General features: G+C 50.2%; 1 protein-coding gene across 1 annotated transcript in view; it reads left to right on the top strand.

Annotated features, from left to right (window-relative positions):
* HIPK2 (homeodomain interacting protein kinase 2) overlaps positions 1-15,426 on the top strand; it is a 204,685-nt gene that overhangs the window by 59,925 nt on the left and 129,334 nt on the right. The window contains exon 2 of the mRNA XM_067747155.1: positions 4,122-5,205. Coding sequence (XP_067603256.1) covers positions 4,122-5,205 — 1,084 coding nt within the window. The remainder of the gene's footprint in view (positions 1-4,121; positions 5,206-15,426) is intronic.

Raw genomic sequence — 15,426 nt, 5'->3', positions numbered from 1 at the left:
ACTAACCTTATTATGATCATCGTTTTGCACCATATATTCGTATCAAATCATCACGTTGTACACGTTAAACTGCCACGATTTTATGTGTGTTATATCTCAGTCAAGCTGGAGGGGGAAATAAGGCTGTATCGGGAATTGCTAATCTAGTTCTTAGAATAGTGGCTGCTGACCTTATAAAGGAGCAGCAGTGGCCACACCAGGCCAGGCCAGAGTCTGCAGCAGGCGGTGCGGCGAAGGGTGTCTCTAGCCATGCAGGTCTCCTCTCTGATCCCGCGAATGTCACCAGAGGTACCCAGTGACAATTTCCACAATTTTATGGCCCTTGGCTGTCACCCCAGTAGCAAGCAAGTCATAAGCCATTCTCTTCCCCTCTGTAAAATTCCACTGCTACGCCCTGGCCTTGCCACCAAGAGTTTTCTGGAACAGTGAAAACAGAGAATAGAGCTACATCTCCTTTACGTAACATCAGCATATTTCTTCGGCCACCTCTGACCCCTCGCTGCCCCCCTCCCTGTCCTCCTGCCACAAAGCACTGAGGATGGAGCAGTGAGGGGCAAGCTCGATACCAAAGAATAAAGGAAATGCTTATTGCTTTGCCCCTTCAGTGGATACGTTACTAAAAGCTGAGGGATTGGTCATTTCTATGTTGTATAAAATATCTAGAACAATGTGGTTATTTAATACTGATAAATATAGAAAAGCTATTTTCTGTGTTATTATAGAATTAAGGGGAGATTGACTTGAACAAAAAGTACCATAGGAAGAAACAGGTAAAGTGTGAATTCTGAATGAGCAAGCCAAAATAGTCTTTGTCAGGCAGAAGGCTGTCTACAGAAGTATAGTCATGTTACACAAGTAGATATTGGAGTTCAGGAACCAAACAAGAAAGGAAGCTTCTGTCAGATCTATGGGATCAGGGTCAAGGTAGGGTTCAGAGCAGGTGCTGGGTGTTAGACAGGTTGAGGTTGCTGCTGGGAAGTGAGAGCACATCCGGGATGAAGTATAGACAGAACATGACCGCTGACCCCAGGACAGGAGCTGCCTGGACTCTGCCTTAGTTTGGGTGGAAAAGTATTGGCAGGTTTTTCTTTATTCTCCAGAGTGAGGCCAGGTTCCATAGGTGCTTGTGACTGGTAATTGCTGTATAGCTAGAAAACTAAGCTCTCCTTGAAGCCTGATCAGCTAGAGTGCTTTATTCCATCAACTGAGTGCCTCCCATATGTAACAAACCCGGCTTAATGCTAGGGGGAAAAAGAAGTATAACCTGTAGCTCGCGCCTTCCGAATATAGCCTGGTTATGGAAACATGACTTAAACGTATAAAAAGTTATATAGCACAGAAGATAAGTAATTCAATTCAAGACAAGAGATTCTGCAAGGCAGAAATGCAGTTTGTGGGCAAATGGGCAGTGCACATGGTAAGTGCCTTAGGAATGGAGAGTTGGGAATATCAGTGTAGGTTGGAGTTGTCTGGGAAGAGGAGGCATCTGAATTGTCTTTGGATAAGCTGAGAGAAGAGGTGAAGGCATGTCGGATGGGGGAATTGTGTAAGAGCATGGAGGTAGGAACTGTAAGAGACATTCTAGAAACAGTGAGTAGAACAGCTTAATTAAAATTGAGGGTTCAGGAAGGTTAATAGTTGGAGGTGAAGCCAACAAAGCAGTTGAAATACAAATGTGAAGGTGTTAAGAGTCCTCAAATTTACCTTCTAGACACTAAAGAATCATTGAAAGTTTCTGGACAGAGACGTGACATGCTTAGAAATGTTCTAGGAAGATAATCTGGTGGCTGAATGTGGGCAAATTAGAGGAAGAAAGCGTGCTCAGGTAGACCAGCTGTCTGTGCTTGCTTTTGTCTACTGGAGAGTGACAAATGCTTTAACTATGGAAGAGGCAGCAAGAACAGAAACAAAGAGACGGTTACAAGAGACATTTTGAAGGACAGAGAAATGAGACTCCAAATCTTCTTGTCTATGGAGGCAAAGAAGAATCCTCAAAGGTTTGGAACCAAGTGACTAGAAGAATATTTTATGAACAGCCATGCAGACATTATCATGGAGGGTGAAATGGCTAGATTTTTAGGAATAGGTAAGGAGTTCATCTTTGGAAGATCATCCTTGATTTTGTAGCAGGAGGCAGAAACACGTCACTGGAAGGCACGAGGGAGCATTTCGCCTGTGATGAACGTGTCGGGGTCGCCTGCATAGAGGTGACAGCTTCGATCCAGAGAGAACAGAGTCCAAACATTGGAGACGCCCACATTTTAAAGGAGGAAGAGGAAGAGGAACCTGCCAGCACACAATGTGCAGTCAGACCGGGATAGGGAGGTTACAGATTCACACAGCACAGATAAGAGCATCAAGAAGGAAGTCGTGGTCAGCAGTATCAGATTGGTCAGTTGCCGAGAGGTCAAAGGGATTAGAGGCTGAAAAAAGGCCATGGGATTAGGCAATTAGGAAGTCGTTTACCTTTAAGAACAGAGTCCTGTAGTGTGTATGTGTGTGGGGAGATGGATTAAGGAGTGAGGCCTTGAAGAAAAGGGAGCATAAACCATTGATTACAGGTGAGAAGAAGGGAAGTATCAAAAAGGAAGAATACGGCTGTTACTCCTCTTACCTTCCAAGTTGGAAGTTGCCATGTGCAGATGTGAAGGCAGAAGAGAAAGATTGTCACTGATTCTTTTGGCAAAACTTTATTAAGTACCTACTAAGGACTTGGATCCAATCAACAGGGAGAAGTTGAAAGCCATCAGAGTGGACAGCGGAGGGAGCATAGCATTCAAGAGAAAATGAGAGAGGCTGAATCGTGAGAATATGGGGAACTTTTAGTGTTGGAACAGAGAGACACCTCTTCCTCTGAGACCAGAAAGATGGAAGAGAGGATGGATGCAAATTCAGGAGTGTTTTGAAATGAAGAGAATAAAGGTGGACAGCAAAGCTGCTGGCCTCAGGCTTCTGGACAAAGTGGAAGATAGGTTGTTGCTGAGAGAGAGGGTGGACTAGGGTGATGGGTGACGAGGAGAAAAGGAAAATGTTAAATAACCACCCTAGGTAATGCTACGGGGTCAGAGAGACACGAACACTGGGATCGCTAAACACCAACGGTGCTTGATCGAAACCCCACTTTCCTTATGCTTTTATAGGAAATGTTTCTCGACTGCAGCTTAGAAGATGGACAGTGTTTCTGCTTTTACCTGTAAGGACTTATCCTTCCTCATCACCTTGTTACTTCTCCTTAATTAATTTTTATGAATTTTTGTTTGTTTCCACCATCACCATAATTATGAATTGTACAGGCATTCCAGAGTTATGGTCTTACAGATTTCTGAGGTTATCTAAATTGTGGGTGAGGTTTTGATATGAAATAGTATTACTTTCTAGATAAATTTATTGATAGATAAATTTAGCAGGAGCGCTGAGTGAACAGAGCCCATGAATTGTGCTGCCCACTCCTCCCCTCCAAAACAAAGCTGATAAAATGATTTCAGACTATCTAAATGAAAACATCAGACCAACTGCTGGTCGATTCAACCCTACAGAATCATTTAAGGTGACTGAGATGCCAGGGGGTCATTATGGTTCATCCAGAAGCCAGCAGATCACGAGTGGCTCTGTGATCGGACCTGTATGGAAGCTGTTTCCTCACGTGAGTAAGCCTGACAGTCTTAGGGCCTGTGACAGAGGGGAGCTGGCCACGTGAGACAACTAAGTATGTGACAGCTGGGCCACCTGATACAGTCTTCAGTTTTAATAGGATTGCAGCCCAGTGAGAACTGAGGAAGAATTTGTTTCTATCACAAACAATATTTATTTTTAAAAAACGACATAATGAACTAAGTTCTGGTATTCTAATTGTGTTTCTGAGTCTTGAATGTATTCCCACCCTGCAAGTCTCCCACCCTCCTGATGGTGGCGGGCAGAACACTGGAACCCCTGGAGCCCACAGACTGAGTGACGAGCCGGTGCTTCTGGGTGGAATAGATTCACTTTTCCGACGTTGTTTCGAAGTGAGAAGACGGTATACTCTAGGACCCGTGCTGCCGGTCCGAACTGCAGTGGCTCTGTCGCGTTCATTCGTGTAAGGGTGACTAAGATATTTCTTCTCGCCTTTCTCTTTCTCACAGGTATGGCCTCACATGTGCAAGTTTTCTCCCCTCACACCCTTCAATCAAGTGCCTTCTGTAGCGTGAAGAAACTGAAAGTAGAGCCGAGTTCCAACTGGGACATGACCGGGTACGGCTCCCACAGCAAAGTGTATGGCCAGAACAAGAACGCGCCACCATCCCAGCCAGCCGCCACGACCGTCAGCGCCTCCCTGCCCATCCCAAACCCCAGCCTACCGTACGAGCAGACCATCATCTTCCCAGGAAGCACCGGGCACATCGTCGTGACATCAGCAGGTAGCACTTCCGTCACCGGGCCAGTCCTCGGCGGACCGCACAACCTCATGCGTCGCAGCACTGTGAGCCTTCTTGATACCTACCAAAAATGCGGACTCAAGCGGAAGAGTGAGGAGATCGAGAACACGAGCAGCGTGCAGATCATCGAAGAGCATCCACCCATGATTCCGAATAACGCGAGTGGGGCCACTGTAGCCACTGCCACCACCTCGACTGCCACTTCCAAAAACAGTGGCTCCAACAGCGAGGGGGATTATCAGCTGGTCCAGCATGAGGTGCTGTGCTCCATGACCAACACTTACGAGGTCTTAGAGTTCCTGGGCCGAGGGACGTTTGGGCAAGTGGTCAAGTGCTGGAAACGGGGCACCAATGAGATTGTGGCCATCAAGATCCTGAAGAACCACCCGTCATACGCCCGCCAAGGTCAGATCGAAGTGAGCATCCTGGCCCGCCTGAGCACAGAGAGCGCCGACGACTTCAACTTCGTCCGTGCCTACGAGTGCTTCCAGCACAAGAATCACACGTGCTTGGTCTTTGAGATGCTGGAGCAGAACCTCTATGACTTTCTGAAGCAGAACAAGTTCAGCCCCTTGCCCCTCAAATACATTCGCCCGGTCCTCCAGCAGGTTGCCACAGCCCTGATGAAGCTAAAAAGCCTAGGTCTCATCCATGCGGACCTCAAACCAGAAAACATCATGCTGGTGGATCCATCTAGACAACCATACAGAGTCAAGGTCATCGACTTTGGTTCAGCCAGTCACGTGTCCAAGGCTGTGTGCTCCACCTACTTGCAGTCCAGGTATTACAGGTAAGGCCGTTCGCCCCGAGACAGGAGATGCGGAATGCCCAGCGGCATTCCCAGAGCACGTGCAGTGTTGGTCACTGCCTGGGAGGTAAGATTGCTGCCCTCAAGTGATCACGATTTAGTCGGGAAATTAGGTCATGTGCACATTGAAATGATGATTAGAAGCCACGTAAGAATGGAGCCGAGTAAGATTCTTGGCGTAGAGGTTCAGAGTTGGGAGGGATTCCTGGGGGCTGTGGGCAAAGAGCAAAGGCATGGTCGGGGAGTCAGGTTGTCACGGACGGGTGGAATCCAGACATGGGTGAAGGAGCGAGAGAGACACGCATTATGATCCCTCTGGCAAGAATGCGCAAGACTCGCACTGCAGACCGGGAGGACGCCCGCCTGGCAGAGCAGAGGATCCGTGGGTGGTGGAAAATCTGATTGCAGGGATAGGTTGGGACCAGGATGTTGGGGTCTTAGATACCAGGTGAAGGGGTTGCAACTGTGTCCATAAACGTGGAGCAAGTGCCGAAACATTTGAACGACAGAGGGTGGGTGGTAGGATGAAAGTGATGCTCTGAGAAGATGACTCTGTGCCCGTGTGGGAAGGGGATGGGAGGAGGGAGGGTCTGTAGCCTAGGGACCAGTCAGCGTGCTCCGGTGGTGGGAGAACTTTGGGCTCAGGAAGATGAAGGATTGTAGCACCCTTGGTGGGAAAGTGTGACGCTTTCATTCCTTCACTCGTTCAACAAGGATTTATTTCACTTCTAACGTGAGCCAGGCACAGCGCTGGGGACCGGGACACAGCCAGGAGGGCAGAGGCAAGGCCCATCTGGGGTCACCAGCCCATCCGAGGGATAGCCAGTGCCTTGGCCAGCTCCCCGCCGCCGTTGTCACTCTACACTTGGGGGTGCCAGTTCAGCAGGCCAGGCCGCTCCATCCTAGGTCTTGGCCTGAATTTAGGGTGAACTGCAGCAAAGTCAAGGCTGCTTGGGCTTTTATTATTTTGTTAACTTGATGCCGTTTAATGGACGATACCGGCTTTATTCATGTTTTCTAAAACTTGAGCTGAGCAACTTGTAAAAGTCTGTGGCATACTGCTTCCCACCCTGGCTCCATGTCAAAAGCACCGGTGGGTGGAGCGGGCTTTAAAAAATAACCTGATTTAGGTCCCAGTCCCCGCAAACTGAATCATCGACATCTCTGGGGGTGGCGTCCTATATGGGTGTTTGTCACAGCTCTCCTGGGGCTCCCAGTGCGCAGCCAGGGTTAGGAATCGCGGCTCTGGTGGGACCCAGATGAGAGCACTGGCTCTGGGGTCAGGAGAGCCTCAACCCTCCACTCGCTGAGCTGTGCGACTGGGCTGGTTGCCTCGTTTCTCTAACCCCTTCGTTCCTGACCCATAACCTGGGCGAGTCCGGGCAGCAGCCGTGTTGGGGCTGTTGGATGGCGGAGCCGGGACGCAGCTGGGTTCTTGGCTCCGTATCTGGCGTGTGGTCAGTGCACAGGGCTTGGATGGAAATGGGAAGCGAGTGAGTCTGTTCTGGGGAGATGGCGATGGGCTGTGTCTGAGGGCATGTTGAACGGTCTGGTGAAAATGGAAGTTGGCGAGATACGAAGCTAAAACTCCCATGAGAAGATGGGGCTGACAACACATCTAAGAGGTTGACACGTGGGCAGTAGACCCAGGATCCCACGGCTCCTCCGTGATCGAGCCCTGCTGGCCCGACCCCCGAGTGAGCACGTGCTTTCCCCACACCTCCTTCCCGGCCACGGAGAAAGGCGGGGATTGTGCTTGAGCCGCGTCAGCACAGCTGGCCCGTCACACGTTCTGAGGCACACCCGTCCCCCCCACGCCTTGTTTGCCGATCTGCTCACCCCTCCGGCCGGCCGGCTTTGTCACAGGTGCCCTCGCCCGGCCCTTAGCCCGTGGGTCTCTGTCCTTGACCTCGTACCCCTTCCCCTGGGAGGTCTGTGGCCACAGGCCACACGTCCACACTGCCCCCCTCACCTCCCTCATCTCAGTCCCGAATTACACAAGTCTCTAGCCCCTCCACCCGTGCTGTCCTCCCCCCACCCGCCTGCCCTGAGCATCCAGGGAGGAGCCTCGCATCTGCGTCCCTGCTGGGCTCCGGGAGGGGTGGATCTGTACTGCCCACCCGGTTCCTCTCCGCTCACCAGCTTCTTAGACACCTGCGGTCTGCTGTCAGGCCCGCAGCCCCAGAGCCAGGCAGAGGGGGAGGCTGTGAGCCCAGGGCTGTGGCCACCGAGGAAGGGGAGCCTGGGCCTGAAGGTGGAGGGAGCAGACCCTGCGGACCCCCGGGAGAGGGTGAAGGAGGACGCTGGCCAGGGGCTGGACCAACAGGCGTGCTCTCTACAAAGTGCCCTTCTCTGAACGCAAGCTCTGGGTGGTACCATCTGGGGTTACCAGCCCATCCGAGGGATAGCCAGTGCCTTGGCCAGCTCCCCACCGCCGTTGTCACTCTACACTTGGGGGTGCCAGTTCAGCAGGCCAGGCTGCTCCATCCTAGGTCTTGGCCTGAATTTAGGGTGAACTGCAGCAAAGTCAAGGCTGCTTGGGCTTTTATTATTTTGTTAACTTGATGCCGTTTAATGGACGATACCAGCTTTATTCATGTTTTCTAAAACTTGAGCCGAGCAACTTGTAAAAAGGCTTTTAAAAATTCTATTTAAAAGGCAATGCAGGGGCTTCCCTGGTGGCGCAGTGGTTGAGAGTCCGCCTGCCGATGCAGGGGACGCGGGTTCGTGCCCCGGTCCGGGAAGATCCCACATGCCATGGAGCGGCTGGGCCCGTGAGCCATGGCCGCTGAGCCTGCACGTCCGGAGCCTGTGCTCCGCAACGGGAGAGGCCACAGCAGTGAGAGACCCGCGTACCGCAAAAAAAAAAAAAAGAAGAAAAAGGCAATGCATACTTATAGCCAAACTTGATGCACTGGGTAAGCTGACTTTGGGACTGTTGGCCTCACTCGCGTTCTCACCTTCCTGTGCCCACGTGACGTGTGGCACCCCTCTCGCAGCAGACAGACTCTCTAGGCTTCCTGCGCTTTCGTGTCGGCCCCGGTGCCCGGGGACCGGGGACCCCAGCGCAGGAGCTCTGGGCGGCAGGAGAAACCGCTCCACCGGGTATGGAAGGCTCGTGTGCCGAGAGTCCGGGGCTCTCCTTAGCCCCCCTCTCCGTCTTCCACTTGCAGCCCCGGTGCCCCCATTTGCCTTGGAAGGCCCTCCCTCTGGTTGTGATGTGACCCCTTTCTTTAGACCTCATGTGACTGTTGCATAAATTTCTGAGCAGGACCTCTTCCTCCTGTGGTCGCTTTGACCAAAAAAGGCGAGAGTCCTTCGGGTCCTCCTGGTGGCCCCCCTGTGCCCAGCTCTGCTTTTAGGGGCACCGTCAACATGAAACCAGCCCAGTGTTTCTGCCTGAAGTGATGCTTCATCTCTAAATTGGTCACAGCGTCCTGTTCCTCCCCCGGGGCTCGTCTGAACCCCAGAGTAGTTTGCTACCACACACAGCAGTTTGAGGGTTTGAGGACAGCCTCCAGCCCGGTCGGCACCAGTCCTTGCTGTGGGACAGCCAGCTCCCGGCCACATTGGTCCAGTCGAGTTACCTGATTGTGTTGCCTCTTACGGGGGAGAGGAGGTGGGTGGAGAAGGCTCCTCAGTGGTCCGTTGTTATCTGAGAAGGTCGGTGTTTTCAGCTGCGTCGTCGTGAGAGACTCTGTGTTTGAGCCACCTGGAGTAGAGGAGTCATCACCCTGTGGACCCAGCCTTCGACAGGACCTGGGTCCCCCGGGCCCCCTGTATCTGAGCTGGGCCGTCATCCCCTGGCGACCTCACTTTCAAAGAGGAGGACATTTAACGTCCTGCCCTGTTTTTAAGTGGACAGTATTAAATGTCTCAGCCCACCGTCGTCCCCGCCTAGTGATGTGGAAACAGTCTGATATAAAGAGATGTTCCTGTCTTCGTGGGGCCGGGGTGGGGGGATGTACCTGGAAAAGTAGATGTGTCTCGGGGAGCAAACGGTTTCCCCCGGCTATTAGGCGCGTGCTTGGTCGAGGCCGGGCATATTGCCGTAGGTATCCTGTGAAGCAAGCCTGACCATGTGTTTTTCAGGAAACAAAGGCTGCTTTTTTCATTGTTTAACCCTGATGCGTGGGTAGCTCCTTCCAACCTGACCTTCCAACTTGAAGGTCAGTAACCTAGTTAAACCATCCAACCACGCTGGTCACAGGCTTTATTGTGCATAAGAATCACTTGGAGAGCGTGTTAAGAACATACTACCGCCACGGCCCTGCCCCAGACCCACTGCACCCCGGTCTCCAGAGGGGTGTCCCTGGAGAAAGTCCTCGCCCTGCACACACCCCAAGACTCGCCACGGGGAATCAGAGGTGAGCTTGTGCAGGTGGTTGGAGGCCCACTGAGAGAGAAAGGGGTCCTTAATGGTGTCTCCTTTGAAGAGTTCACACCCTAAGGGATGGAACTGAAGCAGATCCTGTGCACTTCGCTGAACGTACCTTGGAAGTCCCTGCCGTTTCCCTACAGCAGCCCTGCCTTATCCTCCAGGTTACGTTCCAAGACCCCCAGTGGATGTCCCTGAAACTGAGGATAGTACCGAACCCTATGTACACTGTGTTTTTTCCCATATGCATAGGAAATTTACAAATTAGACACAGTAAGAGATTAACATTGGTAACTAATAATACAATAGAACAGTTACAACAATATGCTGTAATAAAAGTTATGTGAATGTGGTGTCTCTCTCAGAATATCTTATTGTACAAATTCAGTGCCTTTTCCATCTTAACCAAGCCCTATCACACACTGTGGCCGTAACTTGCAGTTTGAGGTGCGACAGCAAAACTAGCATGAATTTATTTTTTCCTTCTTCACAATTTAACGGATAGAAGATTCATTCTTACCGTAGATCTTAGCAACCTCAGCATACTTTCTTTTTCTTTCCTTATTAAATGGAGAACTTTCACCTTTTCACTTAAAGGAAGCACTTTCCAGGCTTCTCTTTGGAGTATCTGAATTGCCAGCATCAGTGTTCTTGCCAGTTGGGGCCATTATTAAGTAAAATGAGGGCTACTCGAACACAAGCACCACGATGCCACAGTCAGTCTGATCACCGAGCGGGCTACTAGGAGACAAATGGGCAGGGCGTGTCGGCCAAAGGGAAGAGTCCCGTCCTGCGTGGGATAGAACGGGACTTTGTGAGACTTTATCACGCTCCTCAGAACAGCAGGCAGTTTAAAACTTAAGAATGGTTTGTTTCTGGAATTTTTCACTTAATATTTTTGGATCGCGGCTGACTGTGATTAAGGGGGGACTACTGCATTTGATTCTACATTGATGCCAGTTAGTTTTTTGGAGCAAGCAATAAATTGATGCTGGGGTATTTCCGCCGTCAGTGTGACCAGCAAACTGAAAACAAGACTAAATATTAAGCTCTACTCAGGAAAAACAAACGGAAAGCCATGCCATTCAGGCAGGAGATAGAGATTAAAATGTGTGGATTTTTTTGTTTCTGCTCCGGTTATTCAAAATACTCTTGTCTAGACTTAATTTGAAACACTTAAGACCATTACCAGGACCAAAGAAAAAGGGTGGGGCGTGCATAAAAATTTAGGACATGAAGAAAAGGCCAGTAATCTACTCTTTCAGAATAATGTAACCTTTTTTGTCTGGTTCTTTTGGTTTCAGACACTGTCTTCAAATTGATTCCATGGTGGTTTTAGGTGAGGGGGAGATAAATTTTAATTCAGTTCAATTCATCAAACATTCATTGGGTGCCTACTGTGTGTCCTGCGATGTACTGACGGGTAGGAGATAAGGCGCAAGATGTCTAATCTGGAGGAGTTTATGTTTTCTCTGAGGAGGTTAAGAGACACAAATTGCCTAGAGTGTATTTCTGATACTTTGATATTACAAATGTTTGATCACTCAGCAGATATTCATTGAGACTCTAGGGAACCCGTGATGAGAAAAACCAGTTAAAGAGATTCAAAGCCAGTGAAAGATTTTGCGAGATGGGTTAATAGGGAGGGTTTTTATTATATTTTTTATTTTTTTTACATCTTTATTGGAGTATAATTGCTTGACAATGGTGTGTTAGTTTCTGCTTTATAACAAGGTGAATCAGTTATACATATACATATGTTCCCATATCTCTTCCCCCTTGTGTCTCCCTCCCTCAATAGGGAGGGTTTTTAGAGAGCAAGCTGTATTGAAGTACTCTTGAGGTCCATCTTAAAGGAAGTGTGAGATGGGGGTGGGAGGAGCCTGAGAGGCATGGAGATTGGAATTAATAAGGGAAGATGGGGGGAGGGGGGATGACAGTGACACCTGCAAGGAGTTGAAGGCTTGGGCTGGCAAGTAAGGGTTAGGTGAGGGAGGCCTGACCGTGGAGAATTTTGATGGAGGCTTGAGGGGCTTGGACTTAACAAAGGAGTAATTCAGTGAAGTTAAGGATATTAGTGAAGTTAATCAATTGAAATGGGGGCAAAAAGTTGGGGAGCACCCAGAGGCTAGGAGACAATAGTAGTTATTCATAAATAAAGGGAAGAGGCCCTAGATTATAATGGGGATCCTCTCCCCATCCCCCATCAGTAGCCAGTATAAATGTGAACACTTTTAATGCTTTTAAATTCTGGTACTGTGATTGCAGAGTTGGCTAAGAGGGAATAGGTTTTGTTCGTTTGTTTGTTTTGCTGTCTTTTGTTTATGGACTTTGCTTTCCCTAAGGCACAGTTGTGAAGCTCTAGCCTCCAGAACCGGGTTTCAAGTCCCACCACTGGTATCAAGTAATAGCCTCTGGAAGGAGAGTTAAGAGACCTTAGCTCCAGTCCTGGCCCTGTCCATCCCCAGCTGACTGTGTTCCACTGAGTCAGTATATTGGTAGAATGTCAACTGTGAGGCATCCACAGCCCCGCATCTGGATCTCATTATGACCGGGGCCTGTGCTCAGTCCATGGCCAGGGGACAGTGTTCTCTCCTGTGGGCTGACCTTGGCCTCATTGGCTCAAACTGGGGACCCTGCATCATCTCCCCATCAGCAGGGAACACGGCATCTTCCAAAATATCTTTCGCTAAGTCGCTTCAAAAAAGGGGCATAGGGCTTCCCTGGTGGCCCAGTGGCTGAGAGTCCGCCTGCCGATGCAGGGGACACGGGTTCGTGCCCCGGTCCGGGAGGATCCCACATGCCGCAGAGCGTCTGGGCCGGTGAGCCATGGCTGCTGAGCCTGCGCCTCCGGAGCCTGTGCTCCGCAACGGGAGAGGCCACAACAGTGAGAGGCCCGCGTACCGCAAAAAAAAAAAGGGGGGGGCATAACTTAATAAAGTCATAAAAATAGTTTCCAAAATTGCATAGCTTGTGCAGATTCCTGACTAGAAGTTAGGTTTGATTGAAAAGAAGAGCTCTGAAAGCATCTGCATTGCAGGCATTAGCTTTTTACGTTAATTTGTGTTTTATTACTAGTAGATACAACAGGAAAGGCTTCTAGTTTACCCTTGAGAATATTGAGTGAAATATTCAACCCACTGACAGTCTCATTCACCCAGATGAGGGAGGTGGTTATAAATATGTAAAACCTTTTAGAGTTGCAGTGTCTTTTCTGAGGAGAAGTAATCAATAAGTTATCTGGGCTATTAGGTTATCTTTAGTTTTCCCTTACTTGTCTCTAGGACCTTGAGTTGTGTGGTGAAATAATTTGAAATCGAATTTTTTTTTTTTAAGTATGAAATAATTAAAGGGAGAACCTCTCTGTGTATTTGAGTGTATCTCTGCCCTGGTGTTCCAGTCCCGCCTACACACATGCACGTGCACAGTCACACGAATAAACACAGATAACACAGTATAAGCCCATGCATGACATACGCACAGCTAGGTGTGCTTGCAGGCACCTTGGTGACAGAAGCTAATGCTCAGCTGTAGCAAAGATGCTGATGTACATAGATGCCTGCCACATGGAGGGAGACACACGCAACAGACATGTGTATACATGCAGGGACACACACACAAGTTCAAAGACATTGAAAAACCATGTACATTCACAGACCACATGAACCAACCAGAGCGACCCTAGAGCAAGGGCCCAGGTGCAGAAGCAGTGTTGATGCCCCAGAAACTTGGCCCAGTTTTCTGCCTTGCTGCAGAATTGCCATCTACATGTCCCCAGACCTGAGGACAGGAGGGCTGGAACCACTCTTGAGCTCAAGGTATAAACCAGTTGTTTTCAAAGGGTGATCCAAGGACCCTCCTGCCGAAGTATCACCCAGGTGCTTGTTAAAAATGGAGATTCCTGGGTTGCAAAAGAAATCTAAGGAACAGGCTCTCTGCGGGGTGGAGCCAGATGACAGATTTAAGCAAGCTCTAGGGTGAACTCTTTTTTTAAGCCACTGCATTGAGGTATGATTGACATACAGAAAGCTGTACGTATTTACTGTGTACAGCTTGGTGAGTTTGGAGGTAAAGCCATCCCCACAGTTTATGCCTTAAAGAGATCCATCGCCTCCAGGAGTTTCTTCCTGCTTTAGTTATTTATTTACAGTTTTTAAATTATTGTTTTGTCCTTTAAGAACTGTTGCCAGAGGTGGCTTGGATCCCAGAGTCGGTTGCCCCACAGAGGGGGTTGCCACCTGACCTGTCAAAATGGGAGAAGTGGGGTGCCGTGGGCAACCTGGCACGGGGCTGTTGCCCTTTCACCTGGGTGGCTGAGAGCCCCGCCGTGGGGCCCAGTTGTTAGATTCCTTGTGGTCCAACCCCTTACGCCTCAATGGTGGTGACAGTGAAGATCCAAAAATCACTGGTGCATGCGACAGGAGGGGTTACTGGGTGGACTGGTGAACTGCCAGGTGGGTGGTTGGGAGGGGAAGCAGATGGACAGAGGAGACATGAACACACGTGACTTTTTGCATAATTTGCAGTCGACGGAGCACTTACTGCTTAGTAGCTACTGAACTCTCCCTGTAGCCACAGCTGGGTTTGGAGCTATAATCCTCACTTATGCATCGAACAAGTAATTTTTTGAATTCCGAAGATGTGCCAGACACTGTGCTTTGTGCTGGGGTTTCAAGAAACGAGTAGGAGTGCCCTCAGCTATGCAGCTCTGCCCCCCAATCTGTCATGGAATGAGCTGTCCCTGGGGAGCCAGCGGTGGGCGTGCCAGGCTCCGCTGTCCTCGTCTACCCTGGTGTAGACATCTCTCCTTAAGCCAAGAAGGCAGAGCATGTTGCCTTTGAATCGCTCTGCCCAGTCTCCCTGGGCCGCTTGTATTATATGTTCCGAGTCCCGAGTGCCCTCCCCAGTGAAGGGGCCCCCTCCCCCCTGCCCTTGGCCTCCCCTGGCTGCGGGTCTCTGCATCACAGCTGGGACAGATCGGGCCAGCCTTTCCCCACTGCCTCACCAGCTCCCCAGAGGAGGAGGGAGCGCCCAGCCACAGCCTCGCCAGGGCAGCTCGAGCCCGGCGTTCCCTTTCGTCCTTGGCACCATCGGCCTCTGGCTCCCCGGGTCTTAAAGCCAGGTGGAGGAGCAGGGCTCTTGGTGACGAGTACTGGGCTGTGGCCCTCGTTCCTGGAAAGAGATGGAGATGGTGACATTGTAGAAGCGGTTGTCATAGGTGAGGTGTCCCCAAAGCATAGCCTGAGGCAGGGCTTGGGTGCAGCATGTCTGTTTGGGAGAAAACCTCAGGAAGCAGGAGGAAGGGAATGGGGTGGGGGGATACCGGGAGGAGTTAGGGGGTGGCTCCTGCTGTAGGCCTCAAGGACTGTGCCCCAGGAGCGGGGAGGCTGGGGCTCTGGGCCCTTTGAGACCGAGGGCCCTCAAGGGTATTGACTCCCCTGTGCCTTTGTTTGGGCTGAGCTTGTTCGAGGACTGGGTGGGTTTGAGGAGACTCAGGGGAGACTGCGAAGCAGAACAGACCACGTGACTGTGGCCAAGATCAGTGGGAACGTGACATGAGCCCAGAAGGACCCAAAGTGTGAGCACCAGCCCTGTGCTCGGGGATCCGCTCTGTCCTCCCCACCGATGACCTGTGTGCCATTTTTAAATGGAAAGGGAATAGAGGGGAAGTGCCTTTGTAGGCAAGTTTAAGTATTGCAGTCTAAGAATTCAGAATTGAACTCCACATTTTGGTTTTGGGGAGAGTTGGGAGATCTGAATGAAACGCTAAAAAAAAAAAAAAAATCTTGCCTCCACCGCACTCTCCTTCTTTATCTGGCCAGCCT

The sequence above is a fragment of the Pseudorca crassidens genome, chromosome 8 (genome assembly GCF_039906515.1).
Source record: "Pseudorca crassidens isolate mPseCra1 chromosome 8, mPseCra1.hap1, whole genome shotgun sequence".
Lineage (NCBI taxonomy): Eukaryota > Metazoa > Chordata > Mammalia > Artiodactyla > Delphinidae > Pseudorca > Pseudorca crassidens.
This window is presented reverse-complemented; position numbering and strand designations above follow the sequence as displayed.